The sequence below is a fragment of the Rhinoderma darwinii genome, chromosome 10 (assembly GCF_050947455.1).
Source record: "Rhinoderma darwinii isolate aRhiDar2 chromosome 10, aRhiDar2.hap1, whole genome shotgun sequence".
In the NCBI taxonomy this organism is placed as follows: Eukaryota; Metazoa; Chordata; class Amphibia; order Anura; family Rhinodermatidae; genus Rhinoderma; species Rhinoderma darwinii.
The window spans coordinates 92,501,585-92,525,090 of NC_134696.1; the positions used below are offsets into that span (position 1 = coordinate 92,501,585).

General features: G+C 39.9%; 2 protein-coding genes across 2 annotated transcripts in view; both read left to right on the forward strand.

Annotated features, from left to right (window-relative positions):
• The window catches only part of LOC142661569 (cell adhesion molecule CEACAM1-like), a 25,305-nt gene extending 15,088 nt beyond the window's left edge, over positions 1-10,217 (forward strand). The window contains exons 3-6 of the mRNA XM_075838994.1: positions 6,675-6,953; positions 7,329-7,613; positions 8,698-9,001; positions 10,142-10,217. Coding sequence (XP_075695109.1) covers positions 6,675-6,953; positions 7,329-7,613; positions 8,698-8,993 — 860 coding nt within the window. The 3' untranslated portion in view covers positions 8,994-9,001; positions 10,142-10,217. The remainder of the gene's footprint in view (positions 1-6,674; positions 6,954-7,328; positions 7,614-8,697; positions 9,002-10,141) is intronic.
• Positions 10,189-23,506, forward strand: part of LOC142661570 (uncharacterized) — a 19,318-nt gene continuing 6,000 nt past the window's right edge. Inside the window, exons 1-5 of the mRNA XM_075838995.1 lie at positions 10,189-10,381; positions 12,040-12,375; positions 13,202-13,318; positions 15,016-15,095; positions 22,061-22,102. Of these exons, the coding sequence (XP_075695110.1) occupies positions 10,189-10,381; positions 12,040-12,375; positions 13,202-13,318; positions 15,016-15,095; positions 22,061-22,102 (768 nt within the window). The remainder of the gene's footprint in view (positions 10,382-12,039; positions 12,376-13,201; positions 13,319-15,015; positions 15,096-22,060; positions 22,103-23,506) is intronic.

Consider the following 23,506-nt stretch of genomic DNA (forward strand, 5'->3'; position numbering starts at 1 on the left):
GTATGTACCATTAATAATCAGGATTACACAATAGTAAACTTGTATGCCCCTAACAGAAGACAGATTCATTTTATAAACAGAATAGTCAAAAAAGCCCAAAAGATTAGGAAAGGGAACTTAATAATAGGTGGAGACTTCAACTCAATAGTAGATCACTCATTAGATTCGACAGCTAACTCCAGAAACCAAAACCTTGATCTCCAAAGCTCCCTAAGACTAAATTTCCTCTTTGATATATGGAGAATCCAACATGCATCAGAAAGAGATTACTCCTATTACTCTTCACGGCATAAGACCTACTCAAGAATTGATCTATTCTTGATTGATAAATTATTAATTGAGAGAGTGACCAAAACACAAATAGGACATATACAATGGACAGACCATGCACCGATATCAATGTCGATATCCGAACAATTCCCGAAGACAAATGACTATATCTGGAGAGCAAACTCCTATGTAATCTCGCATGATATCCACTCTAAAAATATTGCCTCAGACATAGAAGAATACTTCTCTTTTAATGACCTCTCAGAAGTTAATCCATTTACACTATGGAATGCCCACAAAGCATATATTAGGGGGTCCTTCATTAAAATAGGAAGCAGATTAAAAAAGGAGAGAGAGCTACAAATGAACAACTCCATGGCAAAGATACAAAATTTGGAAACACTAAACAAACAGAACCATTCATTTTCCACTTCGGCAGAACTGGGGAAGGAAAGGACTCATCTACGTAATCTATTACTCCATAAATACGAACATACACTCAGGAAATCCAAAATGCATTATTACACACAAGATAATAAAGCAGGATCTTTATTAGCTAAAAGAATCAAACAACAAGCACAAAAAATCTAGAATTCAGAAAATTATACATCCCAAGACCGGGGAAATGATAATGTCCCCGAAAGGCATTTCCAACGCCTTCAAAGATTACTACCAAAAGTTATACAATCTTAAAGAAGATAAAGAGACAACTCAACCTACACAAGTACATATAGACAAATTCCTTAAGCAAATAAACCTACCAAAAATCTCAGAGAAATCCTTACAATCTCTTAACTCTCCGATATTGCTTAATGAAATCACAAAGGCCATAAAATCGCTTCCACTGCACAAAGCCCCGGGACCTGATGGTCTTTCGAACGATTATTACAAAAAATTTATACATATATTAGCACCCAGACTACTTACAGTATTACAAGAAGCCTCCACTACTGCAACATTCCCAAAAGAAATGCTGTCGGCATTGATAGTAACCATCCCTAAACCAGGGAAGTCAACTGAACGAACTTCAAATTATAGGCCTATTTCTCTCCTGAACGGAGATGTCAAAATATATGCAAAAATACTAGCTTCTAGGCTGAAATTAGTTATCCCATCACTAATAATTAATGACCAAGCTGGTTTTATCCCGGGCAGACAAGCTCCAGATAATACTCGACGGGTCATATCTCTTATGCAATATTGTGAATATAACAATATTCCATCAACCTTTCTTACAATTGACGCTGAGAAAGCGTTTGACAGGATAAATTGGAACTACGCTTTTTCTGTATTAGAAAAATTCGGCATTCAAGGCCATATTTACTCGGCAATTAAGGCCTTATACTCACAACCGTCAGCTAGAGTCTACTCCAACAATGCTCTATCACAAGAATATGATATAACTAATGTTACCAGGCAGGGGTGTCCCCTATCCCCAATTTTTTTTCATCTTATCTATTGAACCGTTGGCTGAACTTATTAGACTTGACAAGGAGATACAAGGCATTATTATTAATAAAAAGGAACATAAAATAACCTTGTTTGCAGATGACATTATTTTATGTAATACCCTCCCGGAGAGATCCTTGAAGAGAATTTTTGAAGTGCTCAATACCTTTAGTGATATCTCCTTCTACAAGATCAACAGATCCAAATCCCAAATCCTCCCAATAAATATTGTATTACAAACTCTTTCTGATTTGAAGGCCAGGCATGATCTTGATTGGCAATCTCTAGAACTCAACTACTTGGGCATCAAACTTACATGTCCAACTAAAAAACTATATCAACAGAACTTCCCACATCTGTTAATGAAATTAGAAAAAGAAATGCAGGACTACTCTAAATCTATAATTTCATGGTTCGGAAGAATAGCTACCTTTAAAATGATGTTATTACCACAATTGATGTATCTTTTTAGGACAATACCAACTCCAATTCCTAGCTCATTCTTTACTATCCTTAATAGCCACTTACAAAAATGTATATGGCATGGGAAAAAATCTCGTACAGCATACAAGATAATGACATTACATAGGAGAGCAGGAGGTCTAGGACTCCCTAACCTGAGAGATTATTATTCTGCATGTATCCTAGACCAACTTAGCCATTGGTGGAATGACAACTCTGATAAAAGCTGGGTGGAATTAGAAAGATGCATAAGTGGTTATAGCTCTTTAAAGGCCAGAATGATATCCGTGATATGGAAGTTACCGTTAAAGAAAACATATTTGATATCTATACAAACCTCAGATAAAGTGTGGCAAAATTACATTAAAGTATCAAAAAACAATATGGTGTGCCCATATAACCAGATTCCGTTAGGTTTTCTGGAAGATAATATTCCAGGCATAGAATTAGATGAATGGAAATTAAGTAATATCACATCGGTAGCTGATATCATAGCTCAAGATTTCTCACAAATAAGCGAAAAATATCAAATACCTCCAAACCACCACATCAAGTTCTCACGTATTGATAAGTTCTTACAGCTGAAAAGACCAATGAACACTAATCAGAGCTCCGATTTAGTTTCAATGTTTAATATAATCACTAAAGCAAAAAGAGGAATATCCTTTTTCTACAATGATATTGGGAACAAATCTCTTTTGATTAAAAACCACTATATGGTTAAATGGGAGGAGGAGCTGAAGGTAAATATATCTGAAATCGAATGGAAATCAGCACTTAACAATATATATAAAATCTTCAGATGTGTAACTCACCAAGAAGCGGTTTTCAAAACATACCTGAGATGGTACTACACACCCACAAGATTAAATAAAATATTTCCTTCCTGCTCAAACAACTGCTGGAGATTATGCGGATATAAAGGATCCCTATATCATATTTTGTGGGAATGTAACAAAATACAACCCCTCTGGAGTGCAACCAGCCGGATAATCTCTATCCTCCTGAAAAAAGAGTTTCACCTCAAACCAAGAATGGCTTTATTATTTCTAGATCTGAATTCCTTCGACTCCTCCTCCAGATATATTATAGAACATCTTCTTATGTCAACAAAGCTTATCATTACCAGACATTGGAAACAAACCACACAACCACATATACAAGAAGTTATAGCCCAAGTAAATACCACATACATATATGAAAAAATGGTTGCCAATCAAAATCATAAATATGTACAATTCACCAAAAGATGGGGAATGTGGTAAGATAGCTCATATTATAGTTGCTGAACGCACACTTACCTAATGTTAATATTCCTGTTAATACAGTCAAAACCGGTTTAGATTAGTTACTTATTTCAGTTGCTCCGCACAGTGATACTAACAGCATAAACAGTATAAACTATAATGAACCTTATTCGGTTTGAGCGATTCTTTGAATAAAAACCCAATAAATAACGAAAAGGATCTGAGTATAGAAATTGTATTGTACGCTCCGAGATAAGTTTTACCATCTAGCATTTAATGAGTTGTATTAAAGATTAACATATAATGGTATACAAAGAGGATGTACTGTTTCACTTTTACATAATCAACACAGTGAACATATGAGAATGTAACATATAGTCAATCAAATGTATGTAAATCACTTTCTATACTGTAAACTATTTCATTACTGTGTTATGTACTTTTGCATGTTTTGCGGATTTAATAAAAAACTTTTTGATTTAAAAAAAATAAGCCTATACTTACCAGTAGTCATGGCGACACGTCCCTCTGACGTCCTGCAGCCCGATCTCCTTGGATGACGTTTCATCCCATGTGACTGCTGCAGCCTGTGATTGGCTTCTGCAGTCCCATGGGATGAAACCTCACCCATGGAGGTTGGGCTGGACACAGAAGCAGAGAAATCAGGGTAAGTATCATCTATTTTTTATTTATTTTTTTTGCGATTTTTGCAGTGAAATCGCAGCTTTTCCACCACAAAAATCGCAACCTCTGCTATTTTTTGCAGGTTTTACCTCCCCATTGAATTCAATTGGGAAAACCGCAGAAAACCAGCGATTCCTCAGCATGAATTGACATGCTGCGGATAAAAAAACCGCACCGCAGGTCAATTTATAAACTTTTTTTAGCTGATTTCCTAAACAGCGTGTGGATGAGATTTCTTGAAATCTCATCCACTCTGCTGCTAATGTATTACGCTGCGAATTCTCCGCAATAAAATAAATTGCGGAAAATCCGCAGTATTTACGCTACGTGTTGACATACACTTATTGTTTTACTATAAATATTTTAATCGTGTTTTTTTATGCAACTATTCATATAAAAAAGCTTTAAATATTCCTGTTTTTACATTGGCCACTAAAGCACACATGGTAGGCTGACGTTTTCTGTTTTCTGTAGCTCACTTGTCAGCTTTGCTGTGTAGACTGGGTCAAGCTGGAGGCCAGATCAGGTGGGTTAGTCACACTATACACGCAGAAACTATTCTGTATGCAGCTTTTCTCTCACTCCCTGGTCCCTGGGGATGGGGCTGTACTACTTGATTTTCTAAAGACTGTAATAATCTATGACATTTCTCTATCATTGGATCCTGTTCATTTCAGCTGCCATAAAGCACACCCATCCAGCTGGGCTGACTACTTAGAAGTCTCCAATATGGCCGCCCCTAGGGAAGTTTTATAAAATATAAAATAAAAAGCTACAACATTAGAAAAGAATAAACACATGATGGAAGTGTTTTGGGCACTGATGCCCAGAGCAAAATGTCATGTTTTTGGATTACAGCATTCTAACGTATTTTGTTGTACTTTTTAGCAGACCACAAACCTTTTTTTTTTTTTTTTTTTTTTTTGAGGGATAGGGCTTTTTTTATTATTTAAAATTCATTAACAAAACTCTCCCATTGTGATCTTCTAAGGCATCGTTCGCATCTGCGTCAGGGCTCCGTTCCATCTGAGCTTTCCGTCAGAAAGGACCCTTGACTGACACAAACGGGAAACAGAGGTTTCTGTTTCCATCACCATTGATTTCAATGGTGACGGATCCGGTGCCAATGGTTTCCGTTTGTCTCCGTTGTGCAGGAGTTCCGTCGTTTTGACGGAATCAATACCATAGTCGACTACGCTATGGGGTTTATTCTGTATAATACCATGCATTTGCGGTGCGAAATACACCCTGCAAATCTGTGGTAAATATGCCATGTCTGGATATGTCCAAACAAGCACAACTTTCTAGCCTCTCATTGTAAGAGAGACCTTCCATAATATTATTAATCTAGGCGTCTGCCTTTGAACCCCCTCTAACATTTTTATATCATTTTTACAATACAGTGCCCAAAACTGAACCCACTGAGGCCCTAAGGGGTTTTTAGAGAGTAAATGTTACATTTGGATCTCAGATTTTGTCTCTCTTTTTATACACCATAAAAAAATGTTTGCATTTGCAGCTCCTGCCTGACACTGAGTGCTTAGCTTACTCGTAACTGGCATGCCCATGTCTTTCTCTTTATGTTTTACCCTCATCAAGAGTGGTTGAAGCAACAAGAATGACCAGGCTGCTGGGAGGAACCTTTGAAGGGAGGGGGACGTAAAGAATGTTCTTTACAGAGCTTGGGACTCAAGAAGGTGGAGTAAGACTGGGATATAAAGAGCTGTTTGAATAAGCTTGTCATGGACATGACACACACAGAGCTCTATAGGCCATTATTACTACTGTAGAATGACCTTCCAGTGGAAAAACTACGAGGGTCCAACTATCAGAAGTAAGGAAAGAAGGTTAGGTAGGGTTTGTGGCTACTGCTTAGTTGAGTGCAGTGCTGTTCACAACTAAGGAAAAGGAATACACGTATCTCTTTATAACGGTTTACAGCAAACATGTTGATATCATGAGCGGCTGCCATTGTAATTTGCTGTTTTTTTCTTTTCTTTTTGTCACCATGGCTCATTGTATTGTCATTTTTAGTTACCATTTGACTGTTAGATGTTAGGCTGATTTCACATATATCATTTGTGTACGGCTAGTCTTTTAATACCCGACCCCGACACAACTGATGGCATTTTTGTGTACTTGTCCAGCCCCCATAACCGGACATATAAATGCTGCATGCTATCCAGAGTCACAAATGAAGCAATGGACGCCAAAAGTGCTCCTGTAGGAAAGCTTAGCATTAGTTATGGCAGTGATTTGCCCCCGGCATTTCTATACCATGCCGGTTTTGCTGGACATATGTGAAGGGGGCCTTAGATGGCAAATATAATATTCTTCTCTGATGTAGATGCAGTAGTAGATCGAGTGACGTCAGTTATTGTTACTTATATAAATGATATACTGTTTTGTTTCCATTTTTGGTTTTGATGAATGCTCCACTTCTCAGAACTTACTCCACCTCCCCTCCTAAGTGGTATCATAATGTGACCCTCCGGTGTAATGCTAGGACTCAAAATATACACTACAAAAAAATTAACCACCCTTTTATTTGCTCTTTTTAAGGTAAACTCAGCGCCTCTGTTCTTAGCTCCAATGATACCAAGTTCCCCCTTACTAGTGGCACCTATGTGACCCTCCATTGTGATGCCGGGAATCAGAATGTGACGACTTACACTTTCTATCGTGATCAGAAGACAATCTGCACTGAGGCCAACGTGACCTGCCGGGGATCATTCCTGGACTTCAGGCCAATAACCAGAAATGACAATGGGATCTACACCTGCAGCATCCAGAACCCGGTCAGCACCAGCATCAGCAACTCCCTGAATGTGACTGTAATCGGTAATAAAAAAAGATTATATGTTACACCTGAAATTTCTGAAGATTATTATTAAATTGTAATATTTAATTTTAAGGATTTTAAATTACAGAGATGCATTATTATAAAAATGCTAAAATATTTTTGGATGAATTTTCACCATTACACCCTACGAGATTTTTTTAATATCATACTTCCGCCATCCTTGTACTTACTCCTACATTCTCCTAATCTGCAATCATTTACTATTTGTCTGTTGCTGGATTCATACTTAATATTTTTGAAAACCTTAATTCTAATTTTGGGTTCTGTAAGTATTTTTTACTTACCCAGTACTTATATTATGGAATGTCCATAAGAAATTAAGCCAAATATTATTTGTTGTATACTCTGCTTAGTGCCGGTTTCAATGGTGACCCTGACTAGTAATGGATCAAACATACTTCTGTGGCCGGGAAGAGATTCAGTGTCTTTGCAGTGTTCATCTCATGGTACAGATGTCTATTACTCCTGGAATCTGCAAGGGGCACCATTGCCCCAGGACCCCAAATATCAGCTAAGTCAAAATAATGCCACTCTCATCATCAGGCCAGTGTTCTCTACAGACAATGGAGCCTTTACTTGTACAGCTTCAAACTTGATAAATACAAAAAATAGCACAGAACTGTTCTTCAATCTAGCTGGTGAGTAGATAAAAATATAATGTTAAGACTGCATAGTTATCCCATGCTGTGATATATGTGTATATATGTGTAACAGGGAAAGCTCGAAAGCTGAAACATCCAAGATATTTCTCCTGATTCTATATAAAGCGGCTGAAGCCAATGTGCCAATATTACATATATTCATACTAAACTACCCCAGAAATAGGTATTTGAGTTAAATGAAGACTAGCCTTTAATGGGAGACATGCAGACAGCAAACAGGACCAGCACTGGCCAGGGGTGGACTGACCATTTGGGCATTATGGCAGTACCCAAGGGCCAAGGGCCTAAAAAAAAAATCTCATATCCCCATTTTGAAATACAGCACTTATTGAGGTATAAATGTAGGGCCTGAAAAAAAAAAAAGAAAACAAATGTAATAAATAAAAACTTCTCCAACTCAATGCGTTAACCCAAGTGCATCATGACTAAAGTGGATGGTAGGGAACCCCTGACTTGTATTACCTTGCCCCAGGAACCAGATCACTCTGAGACCACCCATGGCATTGACACAGTGAAAAATACACATGTGTCTACTCCTGTTCTGTATCCATTCTTACGTGGTCAGCCTGATATATACCTGAAATGTAAGATCTAGTAACAGCCACAAGGAAGCATACCAGGAGATCCTAATAGCTCCACAGCTGCAGCAAATTGTGGACGTACGGTGTGGAACAAGTAAAAAAAACTCTCTGCCACTATTTGAATGGGCACCATACAGCATATTATTAAGTATTGTAATAATGAGGTCATGACTTGGATTAAGGCTTCAGATTACTGCTTCTCGATAACTCTTTGACACAGTTTAACATGGCTGTTGAGCAACTTTAATGTTTTTCTATGGGGGGAAAAAGATGTGGAACAATCACAGAAAAATTAACATGGTCAGAAGTTTTTGTGATTTTCACAAGTTTCCCATTGAGGTTGTGCAATGGTCGGGTAACACAAAATTTTGTCTTAATAGGTTGTAGACTATAGGCGAACAAATACTGTGTATTTTGTAATATATCAGTCTGAAAAAACTTGCTGATCAATAATGTGCTATATATTTATTTTGCTTTAGCCCCTGTCTCTTCAGTGGCACTGACCAGTAACGCATCAGGAGTGCTCCGGGCAGGAGAGGACTCAGTGTCTCTCTATTGCTCAGCTCAGGGTTCAGCCGTCACCTTCTCCTGGAGTCTGAATGGAAAACCAGTGCCCCCGAACCCTCCATATTACATTACTCAGAGTGATTCTCCTCCAAACTCCAATCTCACCATCCGCCCCGTCTCCAAGAACGACACTGGACCATTCACCTGTACAGCGTCCAACATGGAAAATAGTGAGACCAGCAATGGAGTAACCTTAAACATGGCTTAGGAGTAAAGGTTTGGAAACATGTCTACATTACTAAGATTACCAGCGCCTGTTTTAATGGGACACTAAAACCAGAACGGCTAGGAAAAAAATGAAGAAATAAACCTTACCTACATTATTTGTCAGTGCGGAAGATTTCCTCTGAGTTTCTAAAAACATTAATTTAAAAAATTTGGCTAAGACAGCAGAGGTCTCCTGGTCTCTTCATCATTACCTGGGAATCAGCTAAGGTGGTGAGGTTTAGCTGAATGGTCAGAGTATAGCTAACATGGTCTCCATTGCAGACAAAAGTGAGTAACATTTTCTAGTGCAGCAAGCCCCAGTGATCATCTGGGATCTGAAAAAGTGTTGAATTCCTCTGCAGCGCCACCACAGGGGAAATTAAGCATTACATAATGTCTATTGAAATCAATAGGCTGTCTATGTAAAGAATGGACAGGCCAGGACCTCTAGAGCAAGGGACATTCTTTATAGCCACTCTTCCTTCTGGCTATTATATTCTAAACAAAGGGCCCCCTCAATTAACTCGGAATACCCCAGTAGTGTACTTGATCCAGAAAAAAAACCAGCAACAAAATATGCTCATGGTCCCATTTATTCAGCAAGAAATAATGTAAGTATTTTATTGGCTGTACAATGGGTTTCTACCGTTTTCTTCCCTTGAATAACCTGATACTTGAATATGTTGTTTTTTTTATACATTTTTTTTAACCACAAAAACTCTTTAACTTTCAGCCGTATTTCTTTCCTCCAGTACTTAGTATAATGTTCTTCCAAGTTCATCCATATCTGCATCTTTAAATATTGCTTAAAAAACATAAAGTAGAAATCACTGCGTAGAGTATAGCATTATTTTCAATTATTGTGATTTTGAGTTGCACATGTATTTTTCTGCATTTATGACTCAAACTACATTCAGAATTCGTATAATTACTTGCTATTAGACAGCAGTGCATCGTGGGAACTTAGTTGACAATTACACAGTATAAACAAAGCTGTTAGATCACAAATCTGACAGCAGAGTGTAAGTAAAATGATGTCTGTTTCCATGGACGACCAGAATAGTTATAAAGATTTTGTATATTTACATTAATGAGGGCATGAGCTGAAAATATTGATTAGTCTGTTTCATTTTGGTTCATCTTGCACAGGGCTTGCAGAAGGAAACATTATTTGCTCAGCACAGCTGTTTTTCCCTATGCTACAGCTTGGCTGTTTTTGGCCAGGGGGACAACCAGCAGCTGATGTGACTATGAATTTCAACAATGTAATGGAAACCAAGCCTGACCTGGTGACAAGAAATGTTCAATTACCCGATGATGTCGTAGGATCAAATCTCACCTGCAGCGGTGATCAACTCGGAAGAAGATCAGAATGTAGACTGATGTTTGGTGGGTTATTAGCATGGCCATATCATATATCCTCTATTACAATGGATAATAAATAGATCACAATACTTTAAAGAATCAATTAAAACAATAGCGTTGTCAGTTATGTATTTAGATTGCTCTGTACAAGTAGGCTTATAATTACTATAGGAGCAGGATAAGCCACGGATATGGAGCCCCGAAGAAAAAACGCTATTTCAGATTCTGTCACGTGTTGTGGTGCAAAGTTGCAAGAGGGTGCCAAGAGCCTTTGTAAACCAATTAGATGCAACGGTCACTATTGACCGCAGTATCTAAGGGGTTAAATGGCTGCGATCGGAGCTCATTTTGGCCAAAGCCGTTAGAGCAGGAGCCTTGCTGTCATCAGACAGGAAAGCACCTGCTTGCCGGGCTTATTCGTAGGCTAATGCATCGGAATAAGGCCCGCTAGTGAGCGCTGTGAAAAGGCAAATTGGCGGTCACTAAGGGGATAAAAACCTTTACTGTCACACATGATATTTTTTGTGGGGCAGTTTTTTTATGCAGTTTTTAAATCCAGTGCCGGCGTGTATTGTAAAGGGAGAGAACGTATATAGAAACGTTTCTACTTCTCTTTTTTAAAATTCACTCCTAGTGGTGGCTTAAAAACTGCAACTAAATGACACGTGTGAAAGCACCAAAAGTTGGCATTAAGGACAGCACGGTATTTAAAGAGGATTTATCACCTCCATGAAAACCTCATAAAGTAATAGAAGATCAAAATATAAAGCCTCAGTCAAATATAAATAATTAGGAAAATGTAAAAAATTTCCTCTCTAATTCAGTGGGAAAAACTCTGGCCCTTTATGAGACGGCAACTGCACTGGGGAATTAATTGAGATTTTGAAATCCACTTTTGGTGAATTTCTGAGAAAAATAGGCATTGTATTCTATGGAGCAACAACTCAACAAAGAGGTGAAACAGGCAAATTAATTTGCTCACCCCTAATCCTGGCCAGATCTGAGCACAGGGCTCCAATTTGCCATTGAGATGCTGTATAGAATAAGCTCCTCCCCCTCATAGTACCTCCTAGAGAAGAAGAAAATCTCATGAGATTTGGACGTCACTTTCTCTTCTGAAATAAAAGTAGAAACTGTGTCCTCTTTTTAATGGAGTAGACTCGAATTTGTCATTTGACACAATTTACCATGAATGTGTAATCTGTGGTTCTACATAGGACCGCAGGTAAACCTACTGCCTTATCTTAAAGGGATTGTCCCAAAATCAACAATGATCACCTATCCAGAGGATAGGTGATCATTGTCTAATAGGACAGCTTCAGTTGCAAAAACGGGGTTGCCGAAATTCTCATTCTTCCTTACTGCACCCGCTGTAGTGAGGAAGACTTTGAATGGAGAGGCGGGCACATGCTTGATTACTGTTCCATTCAAGCTTCTCTTCACTGCGGGGGGTGCAGTAAAAAGAAACGAGAAGTACGAGAAACCTCTTCTCATGATCAGTGGGGGTCCCAGTGGTGAGGCCATTAGGGTTTAGACAATTATCACTATGGATAGGTGATAATTGTCGATTCTGTTGCAACCACAATGATTGAAAGTTATCACAATACACAATAATGCGACCTTAGCAGGATTTTTGTTTTTACATAACTTGGGTTAAGCTTGTACCTTCTGTGTTCCATCAGAGCCTCCTCGATCCCCAGGCCATGACAACAGTGCAGTGACTCCGGTAACGGAAAGAGAGACATTAGTCCTGAGAGTGAATCTTATGTCTGGAGTAAAGTCACAAGGAAACCTTTTTTCACTTCAGGTCCTTCCTGCAGAGTTCACCTGGTATTCTCTCACTTCAGGCCAAGCACCTATACAGAATGGAGATAAATTCACAGTGACCTCCACTTATTACACATCCAGTCTCCAGATTACTAAGATGTCAGAGGCAGAATCTGGAAAATATGAATGTAGAGCCAAGAATTTTGTTGGGAGTCAAGGCTTCATTTTTACCCTTAGTGTTACAAAAGAAGGTGAGTCATTTTGGCTAAATATAAAATTCTATAAAAAAAAGAATAAAACAAAATAAAAAAATTAAAGGAATGTAAGAAAGTTGTAAAGTTGAGACAACTTTTTTTCATATATTATGAGGGCATATGGACGTCATAAATGGGGTTTACCTCACTTTAGACCCTCCTCTATTAGTCAGAGCTGATATCAAAGAGTGGGTCCGGCCTTCTTTGTATTACATGAAGACCCATTCATTTGACAGCTGATTGCCGGGCCCCCTTCAATCTGAAAGGTGTTGTCTTCATGTGACAACCTCTTTAACAAGGATATATATTTTTTCACATTTTTATTTTACCCTTACAATTAAAAAAGTGGAGCTTTGGGTTCAATTTCCCCTATGGCCATGAGTATGCAAGTAGTTGTTCTCCATTGGTGTGAATTAATTTTCTCTAAAAAGTCTAGTTTTCTTTGACTTTACAAAATCAAAGTGATAAGTAAATTGGCTTCCCATAGAAATGACCCTAGAATGTATATGTATCTTCTTATGATAAGAAAATGAGATAGGGTACCGATACCGATAGGAGGGAATCTATTCTGTGACTTTCTATTGAGCCCGTACACCAACTGCTCGGCTTTCTGGGAAAAGCCGATCAGAAACCAAACGGCTCAGCTCTCATCCGAACCCTTCTCCCGCTTTGTTTTAGTGATTGGTGTGGGTCTCAGTGCTCAGATCCCCACCGATCAAAACTTCTGACATGTCACTATTAAATGTCAGAAGTTTTTCAAAAGTTTATTTACCCTTTAATACTAATGTAAAGACAAACTAAACGTACAATTTATGTTCTTCAGCTTCCGGTTCACATCAAGGACTTAATGGCGGAGAAATAGCTGGGATCGTGATTGGAGGCATAGCCGGCGTAGTCATCATCGTCTCTATTGTGCTATTTATGAGCAAGAGAAAGACAGGTTGGCAAAATATCAAACTCACATCCTAATGTGTAAAATAATTGCACCCAAAGAAAAAGTTAGACATTGGCATAAGCAAACTCGGGTATCTTATAGCTGAGTGTCATGTCTCTATTTCCTACCCATATGTTCTTTAAAGTTGTAGCTACATGTCAGAAGTTTGGATTGGTGGGGGTCTGAGCACTGAGACCCCCACCAATCGCTAGAACGAAGCAGCTGAAGCGCTCGTGTGAGTGCTCAGCTGATTCGTGTCTGTGCGGCTTTTTCCCGTAAATAAATGTATCGGAGTACAGGCTCATAGAGTTTCTATTGAGTCCGTACACGATACATTTATTTCCGGAAAAAGCCGAACAGACACAAAGCGGCTGAGCGCTCACACAAGCTCACTGAGACCCCCAACAATCGTTCTAGCGATTGGTGGGGGTCTCCGTGCTCGGACACCCACCAATCCAAACTTCTGACATGTCACCGTGACATGTCAGAAGTTTGTCAAACGTTTAGCTACAATTTAAAGACATATGATTTAATTCAAGGTGGAGCCCCTCTAGATCACAGGGCTCCCAGCAACAGGATCCCCCACAAACTACTTAACATTAGGGGACCCTTGTTGTCCAAACTCCACATTCTCTTTAATGGAGGTAATAGGATTTGGTCCATTTTATGAGTTTATTAATTATTTATTTAGTTCTCCACTCAATAAATACTCGTATACAATAAATACAGTAAGGCCTAATGCACATGACCAGAGTGGTTTTGTGGGTCCCAAAACCACGGATCCTTTGCAGTCCATTTGTTGTGATCCATTTGTCTGCAACAAAATCTTCCGTAGTGCATCAGTGTCTCAACAAAAAAAAATGATGTCACCAGTTTGTCGAGCTGCAAATCCAGACTGTAAAATGACTTGTCCTGAGTTTTTGCTGCCCGGATTCGCGGCCCCCAGACGGCACACTATGGTCATGTGCATGGCTCCATAGAAATGGATGGGTCAGGTCCTCAGGATACACAAGATACAAAGTATCACAGCATTGGATATAGACCATATGGGTGCAGGCCTCAATAGGACTGATCCAGAGTCCTCTCATGTAGGCAAGAAGAAAGAAGCAAGGGAGCACATCCAAAAAATCAGGAGCTTTGTTCACCAAGTGCAACGTTTCAGTCCAACAGGATCTTTCTCAAGCATGTCCTCAGGATAGACCACCATTATGTGATAAGTTGGTGTCCCAATCCCGGCATCCCCGCCGTTCAGCAGTTTTGAAGGGGCTGCACTTGTAGTGGCGGTTCACAGTATTACAGCCTTCTGCCTTTGAAGTGAATGAAAAAAGGCTGTAATACTGTGAACCGCGGCTACAAGTGTATCAGCGATTCACAATGTGAGCAGTAGAAATGAAGGGGAAGCAGCGATCGTACGAGCCCCTTCAAAACAGCTGATCGGCAGGGGTGCCTGGAGTCGAATCCTGACTGATCAGATATTGATGGCCTATCCTGAGGATCGTCCATCAATTTTTTGGGACTGGAAAACTCCTTTAATGTGACATCACAACAGATTTCCTCCAGTCTATAAGCATTGAATCAAAAATAACATTACTAGTAGATCCATATGAACCTGTAAATAGCTGGTAATATACAATTAATAATTAATTAATAATTTGCTGTAAATTAGGGTAAATTATATTTAATTTATGTAATTATTTAAATAGGTAACACCCCAGGAGCACTATATGAAGATGCAGATGTTTCACCAGCAAACACGTATGAAACGAAACTGCCGGGAGCAGTGGTAAGAATTTACAGCTTACTTTACAAGCCCTATCTCACATCTAAAGATAGCATGACCCTAACCGTTCATGTATTACATGGTTCGTCATTCTGGGGCAATGTACGGCCATCCACAACCTCCCCTATCAGTTGTTCTCTGTAGTTTCAGAAGTCGGATACATGGTGATCAGTCAAGTTGAATTAAAGAGCCTCTGTCACCACATTATAAGTGGCCTATCTTGTACATCATGTGATCGGCGCTGTAATGTAGATTACAGCAGTGTTATTTTATTTAGAAAAACGATCATTTTTTACGGAGTTATGACCTATATTAGTTTTATGCTAATGAGTTTCTCAATGGACAACTGGGCGTGTTTTACTATATGTCCAAGTGGGAGTTGTACAGAGGAGTGTATGACGCTGACCAATCAGTGACCAATCAGCGTCTTCCACTTCTCTCCATTCATTTACACAGCACATAATGATATAGCTATATCGCTACTTGCTGTCACATAAACACACTATAACGCTACTCATGTGTCATGACAATGAATATACATTACCTCCAGCAGGATGGGATGTGTATTCAGAATCCTGACCACTTCTGTAGCGTTTCCGTGAGTTACAGCATAGCAGGCGTAGTCTCGCGAGATTACGCTGTAAACTGTCATTCACAGCGAGATCTCGCTGTGCTGTGCTGTAGTCTCACACAGACGCTACAGAAGTGGTCAAGAAAATGAATACACATCACGTCCTGGCTGGAGGTAATGTATATTCATTGTCATAACACATGAGTAGCGTTATAGTGTGTTTATGTGACTGCAACCCCAGTCAGTGTCGTTACTGTCCATATGTGGACAGTGACGTCAGGGATTCCCTCTAGAAAATGAATCCCCGACAATAGCATTGGCAACGCTCTGGCCAGGGAATCCGCTACAGGAGGAGCCACTAACATCACTGTCCATATATGGACAGTGATGTCAATGGCTTCCCTGGGCTCAGCGCTTAAAGTAGCGCTCTCGCCAGAGAGTCCTCTGTACTAATGCTGAAGCAGGGAGCTGACGGTTGCAGCTTCAGCATTGGGTTCAACTGTATCTGTGTCCTGGGAATGCAAATACAGTTGAAACCGGCCACCCGGGACAGTTGAAACCTCCCACCCCATATCTCCAATAACCTATCCCCAGTGCCATATTACTCACCTGGACTAACTCCATATGCTTTTCTCCCACCCTGTACTACTCAACTAAATTAACCTCTTACTATAGCTGCAGTCCCTGACCCCCTCCTTATACAGTTCAGTGCCTGCTAGACAATTGATTTAACCCCTTGCTGTTGTAGCCAGTTCTGACCTTCCTGGCAGCGCCTCATTTTCCAAATCTCACATGTGTCACTTTATGTGGAAATAACTTTGGAATACTTTTACTTATCTAAATGATTCTGAGACTGTTTTGTTGTGGCACATTGTACTTTATATGCTGGTTAAAGAGGAGAAACAAGGACCGCACATCCAGAATATTAAACAATGAACATGAACAGGAGGCTCTTAGTCTTGGTTAACATTTTGATCAAATTGTATAACCCATTTGCCACTACACGGCGACCTCCGATAACTAGGTCTTTACTCTATCGGTTGCACCACCACATGGCGGCGCCCACCACCACAATACCGCACCCGCAGAGGGAGCAACCCAGAGGCCCAGAAGTTACTAATTAACATTTCCCATATCTCTACTTTCTGTTGGCATCATTTTTTGAATGTCCTTTTATTTTTCTAGGACATTAGAAGGCTTATACGTTTTTACATTTTCATGAACATTTCCAAAACCTATTAATTTAAGGACCAATTCAGTTCCGAAGTGGCTTTAAAGTTGTTTACCCATCAGGGACATTTATGGCATATCCACAGGATGTAGCAAATAGAAGTGGTCATGTCAGCTCACCTCCCCAGGTGCACAAAACAAACAGCGATCTCTACACCACAGGCGCAGTTTTCAAGAGGAAAAGGATCAGCGCTCCTTGTGGAATGTAAAAGTATTCTTCTTTATTGAAATAGCCAGCGGGTAAAAACAAACAAAATGGACAAACTACATAAAGCATTCGTCCCCTCTGACGCGTTTCTAGCTCTCAAGAGCCATTACTCATAGATAGGGGAGGAAATGGAAGTGTGCAGCTGAAATAGGGGCCAGAAAAATTACCGCCCGAAACAATCATAGAAAGGTAAAAAACATGTGAAACAGCACATTTGTTACATCTCAAAATTGTTACAAAATGTATACAAAAACATTCAATAGTTCATAATAAGATCATTTTTTACGTTAAGACCATTGGGGACTATAGTATTTAACATGAGAATCCAGTATCCCTCAAGATTTAATACAGCTCTCCTATGGTCACCATTTCGTACTGGTTTATTAACCCTCTCAATCCCTGAAAACTGGAAGCTGCTAGTATCCACCTGATGCATGTGAAAAAGTGTCTAGATGCATTAGAAGGATATTTTACCTCGGGATTAGTAGCTCCATTAAGATGTTCCATTGAGGATATCCTCAGTCCTTTAAACGACAACATATTTTGTTGGTTTCGTCCCTATACACCTGTTCAGACGAGCACTTTCTTTTTACCCTGAGTATCTCTCCCACTGGAACTACCCTGATAGTGTGTTCAGGGTAGCATGATCTGCCATGCAAAATTGCATTTCCAGCTGTGGGCTTATAAGTGTCAGTCTGAACAGTCTCTAAACTGGAGGTGCATTTCAAAGTTAGATCCAAAAATATAATTTGCCGGCAATGATAGGCATAAGTCAAAATCAAACCAAAAGGATTATTATTAATGTAATCGATGAAGTCTGATATGGCCGCCACATTCGCGAACCAAACGATGATCATATGATCAATGTAGCGACCATACCAGACCACATCGAGAGCAAAAGGATTTCTGTCAGGGAATAGAAAACATTCCTCCCACCATGCTACATATAAGTTTGCGAGCAATGGGGAAAATCTAGCCCCCATCGCTGCGCCTGTTTTCTGTATGTAGTAGCATTCATGTAACATGAAATAGTTGGATGAAAGTATGTATTCTGTAGCCATAAGGATAATATTTCTTAAATCTATGGTATATTTAAAATATTTATCCAGATGATATGAGACTGCCTTTAATATTAGTTTATGAGGGGATACATGTGCATGGTGACTCAATATCACAGGTTGTCCATACACGGTCACTTTGCCAATTGATATTTTGTACAGAGGATAACACATGCTTGGTATCCTGGAGAAACCCAAAGTAACGTGTAACCAATGGTTGCAGTAATGAGTCGACCCACTCACCGTTTCTCATTCAAGGAGCCGATACCCGCCACAATGGGGTCTCATAGGTGGCGGGAAACGGCTCCTTGGGCAAGGAATAAAAAATGGGGATAACTGGCTTCTCAATAAAAATTTTATCACTTTCCTTTTGGTTCATGACTCCCAAATTGAGAGGCTCCTGTAGCAATACACATAGACGTTCCGAAAAAATCCTAGTCAGGTTAATACTAGATCTCTCATAAGTTTTGTGGTCCGACAATAATTCCTCATTCAGCCTGATGTAAAGAGCTGTATCCAGGACCACAACAGAACCCCCCCCCCCCCACGCCCTTTTTCAGCTGATTTTAATGGTTAATTCTTGATTGTTTTTCCAAGAGAAAATAGTTTTGTGTTCCCCTTTGGATAGATTATTATCAGATTTGTTATCCACCACAATATGTAGATCAACCCAATCTTTTTGGATCAATTCCTGAAACCTATCCAAAACGGGAGTTTTAAGATGAATGGGATAAAAGGAAGGATTATGAACTGAGAATTCAGTGGCCCTGGATATAGATTCACGCTCAGGCAGAGAGGACTCTTCCTGTAAATCCTGTAAAACATTAGTATGTATACAATCTTCAAATGAAAAAAATGGCAAATCATAATCACAGAGCAGACTCTGACTCCAATGAATATGATCCTTGGAGTCATCCATGTCGTCAATATGTAAATCATGATCTAAAGAAACGTGTTTAGACATTTATGCTAAATGTCAGATAGATTTATGCCATAAATGTCAGATAGGTGCGGGTCCCACCTCTGAGACCCGCAGATGTCTCTAGAACGAGGCCCACTAAACTCCGTTCTACCTTTCTCGGTTCCCGCTGCCACTTGTAATTTCCGACCATGTAATTAGAAAACTTCTGAAACTGCCATTCACTTCTACGTTGTTTTCTGATTACATGGTTGGAAATTACAAGTGGCAGCGGGAACCGAGAAAGGTAGAACAGCGTATAGGGGACCCTGTTCTAGAGATAGGTGCAGGTCCCAGAGGTGGGACTCACATATATCTGACATTTATGGAATATTCTGTGAGGCCATAAATTTCCCTGATGGGCAAACCCTTTTAACGTGCCTGTTCTGGTGCAGTTTGTGGAGTCAAATAAGTTTGTGGGATCAGTTTGTGGGATAAAATAAAAAGAGAAGTAGAATCTTTTCTACATAATACTCCTCCCAGTTTTGGCTTTAAAAACTGATTACAAAAAACTTTGTGAGAGCCACCCTTAAAGAGACTCTGTCACCACATTATAAGTGCCCTATCTCCTACATAATGTGATCGGCGCTGTAATGTAGATTACAACAGTGGTTTTTATTTTGAAAAACGATAATTTTTGAGGAAGTTATGAGCAATTTTAGATTTATGCTAATGACTTTCTTAATGCCCAACTGGGCGTTTTTTAACTTTTGACCAAGTGGGCGTTGTGGAGAGGAGTGTATGACGCTGACCAATCAGTGACCAATCAGCATCATACACTTCTCTCCATTCATGTACTCAGCACATAGTGATCCAGCAAGTGGGCGTTGTAAAGAGAAGTTTATGACGCTGACCAATCTGATCAATCAGCATCATACACTTTTCTCCATTCATACTCAGCACAGTGTGATATAGCGAGATCATGCTGTGCCGTCACATACACCCACATTAACTTTACTGAAGTGTCTTGACAATGAATAGACATAACCTCCAGCTAGGACGCGATGTCTATTCACAATCCCGACACTTCGGTAAGGTTTCTGTGGGACTTAATCGCTGCTCAGCTTGATTTCGTGAGATCACGCTATGAATGACCGCAGTAGCATTATCTCGCGAGATCACGCTGTGCAGAGATTAAGTCCCACAGAAACCTTACCGAAGTGTCGGGATTGTGAATAGACATCGCGTCCTGGCTGGAGGTTATGTCTATTCATTGTCAAGACACTTCAGTAAAGTTAATGTTGGTGTATGTGACGGCATAGCATGATCTCGCTATATCACACTGTGCTGAGTATGAATGGAGAAAAGTGTATGATGCTGATTGATCAGATTGGTCAGCGTCATAAACTTCTCTTTACAACGCCCACTTGCTGGATCACTATGTGCTGAGTCAAAAGTTAAAAAATGCCCAGTTGGGCATTAAGAACGTAATTAGCATAAATCTAAAATTGCTCATAACTTACTCAAAAATTATCGCTTTTTAAAATAAAAAAAAACCACTGTTATCTACATTACAGCGCCAATCAGATTATGTAGGAGATAGGGCACTTATAAACTGGTGACAGAGCCTCTTTAAGTCAAGATCACACACACAATTTCGATGCAGTTTTTGGTGCAGCTTTTTTTAGCCAAACAGTAGTAAAAACAAAAGATACGGTTTCCAATGCGGGTTTCGATGTTGTTTTAACCGCACCTCAACTGCAACATGGAAATTCGACCTTTAAGGTGCTGCCATACGTGCAGATTTGGTGCGTATTTTTAATTGATGCTGCTTTTTAAACTTTACATTTTTTTTATTCTGTAACATGATGATATTCTATGTCTTAATAAGACCTGATTCACATATCGCGGTCCAAATTTTTTTCCCAGCTGTTCGCAGCATAACCGCGCCTTTTTCTATGCGATTTCTGCCTGTTCAATTTTTACTGGTGAAACTTGTAAAATAAATGTGGTACACCTGTAAAAACCGCACAGGCGAAAACCACACCACAAACTGTGACAATTCTTGATAAAACACTGTGTAATTTTTTTTCCGCAATTTTGATGCCTTTTTTACTGTGCTGCCAAAAAACTTCTCATCTAAATGCAACCTAAAGGTATGGTCCCATGCAGCAGCATCTGCATGCGGCCAAAGCCCTGAACACTTGCCGTGGCCAATGGTTATATGATTTTGCAGGTTATTACCAGCAGAATCGTGAGGCCATTGGTCACCTCAAGTGAGCGGGGTTTTGGCCGCATGCAGACGCTGCTTCGCGGGGCTGTACCCTTAGGGTATGTTCACACGGCAGCGTCCGTTATGGCTGAAATTACGGGGCTGTTTTCAGGAGAAAACAGCTCCGTAATTTCAGCCGTCATGGCATGTTGAGGCGCTTTTTCGCTGCGTCAATTACGGATGTAAATGGAGCTGTTTTTCCATGGAGTCAATGGAAAACGGCTCCATTTAACGTCTGAAGAAGTGACAGGCACTTCTTTGACGCGGGCGTCTATTTACGCCCCGCCTTTTGACAGCGGGGCGTAAAAAAAATGACCGTCGGAACAGAACATCGTAAGACCCATTCAAATGAATGGGCAGATGTTTGCCGACGCTATCGAGCCGCATTTTTGGACGTAAATCGAGGCGGAAAACGCCCAAATTACGTCCGTAAATAAGCCGTGGGAACATACCCTTAGGCTGCAAAGTCATGCAGTGATTGGCCGCTTCAGAAAAGCAGGGTTTTGGCTGCATGGGGCCGTGCTCTTAGGCTACATGCAGTCAAGGCGACACATTAATCTTTAGTTGTGCGCGCTGTATCACCCTCAAAGTCGCCGAGTAGTCCTAGCCTTAGTTATGCAGAAAATATCCTGAACCTTGTCCCCACTGAATGTCATTTAACAGATAAACTTGCTAGTGTTGTATTGACTTACAGATAAAATTAACTACAAAGTTATTATTTTTTTGGACAGATCGATACAATGCCACGCATGAACGAAGAATCAAATTATCAGGTAAACAAACTTATGATTAGTTCTTTTAACGATCCAGAATGTAGATCATGAAAGAAATGTAAATTATATACAGTGATAGGGGATGTTTATATTGTCACTGCTTAACAAAACCTTATATCATGATTTATATAGACTGTCTAACAAGAAAACAGGCCTTGTTGCCCATAGCAACCCATCAGAACTCTGCTTTCATTTCTCTAAGTTGTCTGGTAAAATGAAAGCTGTGCTGTGATTGGTTGCTATAAGCAGCAAGGCCTGGTTTCTTGTTAGACAGTTTATGTAAATGAGGTTCTATGATGGGACGTGTTTTTAGCATAATGTATATCTATGGAAGAGGAGGAGACATTGTAAACCGCAGTGCCCTCGAATACATTGTCAGCCACAGTACCCCCAAAAACATTGTAAACCACAGTGCCCCCGAATACTTTGTCAGCCACCGTGCCCCCCCCCCCTATATTTTCAGCCATAGTGCCCCTGAAAACAGTTCCGAGTGCACAAAGGCTCATTGGTTAATATTGGGGCCTTGGTTTTGAATACAACCAAAAGCAGAATCTGCATGGAGTTTGTATGTTCTTCCCAGGTTTGGGTTTAATCTGGGTACTCCGGTTTCCTCCCACGAAAACATACTGATAGATTAATTGGCTTCCTATGAAATTTCCCCTAGTGTGTGAATTAGGGAAAGATTGTAAGCCACACTGGGACTGATGTGAATGATGACAATCTCTGTACAGTGATGCGGAATATGCTGGCGCAATATCAGCAACGGGAAGAAAAAAAAAACTAAAACTTGTGTGAACAGGAGCAAGAATTAATAACCGAGCAGAAACTCTATGGGTGATGTTGCCACCTGCTGGATGTACTTGTTATATATCTAATGTATTATTTACAGAATATATATATATATATATACACTACCGTTCAAAAGTTTGGGGTCAGACAATTTTGTGTTTTCCATGAAAACTCACACTTATATTTATCAAATGAGTTGCAAAATGACTAGAAAATATAGTCAAGACATCGACAAGGTTAGAAATAATGATTTTTATTTGAAATAATAATTTTCTCCTTCAGACTTTGCTTTGGTCTTGGAATGCTCCATTTGCAGCAATTCCAGCATTGCAGACCTTTGGCATTCTAGCTGTTAATTTGCTGAGGTAATCGGGAGAAATTTCACCCCATGCTTCCAGAAGGCCCTCCCACAAGTTGGATTGGCTTGATGGGCACTTCTTGCGTACCATACGGACAAGCTGCTCCCACGACAGCTCTATGGGGTTGAGATCTGGTGACTGCGCTGGCCACTCCATTACAGATAGAATACCAGCTGCCGGCTTCTTCCCTAAATAGTTCTTGCATCATTTGGAGGTGTGCTTTGGGTCATTGTCCTGTTGTAGGATGAAATTGGCT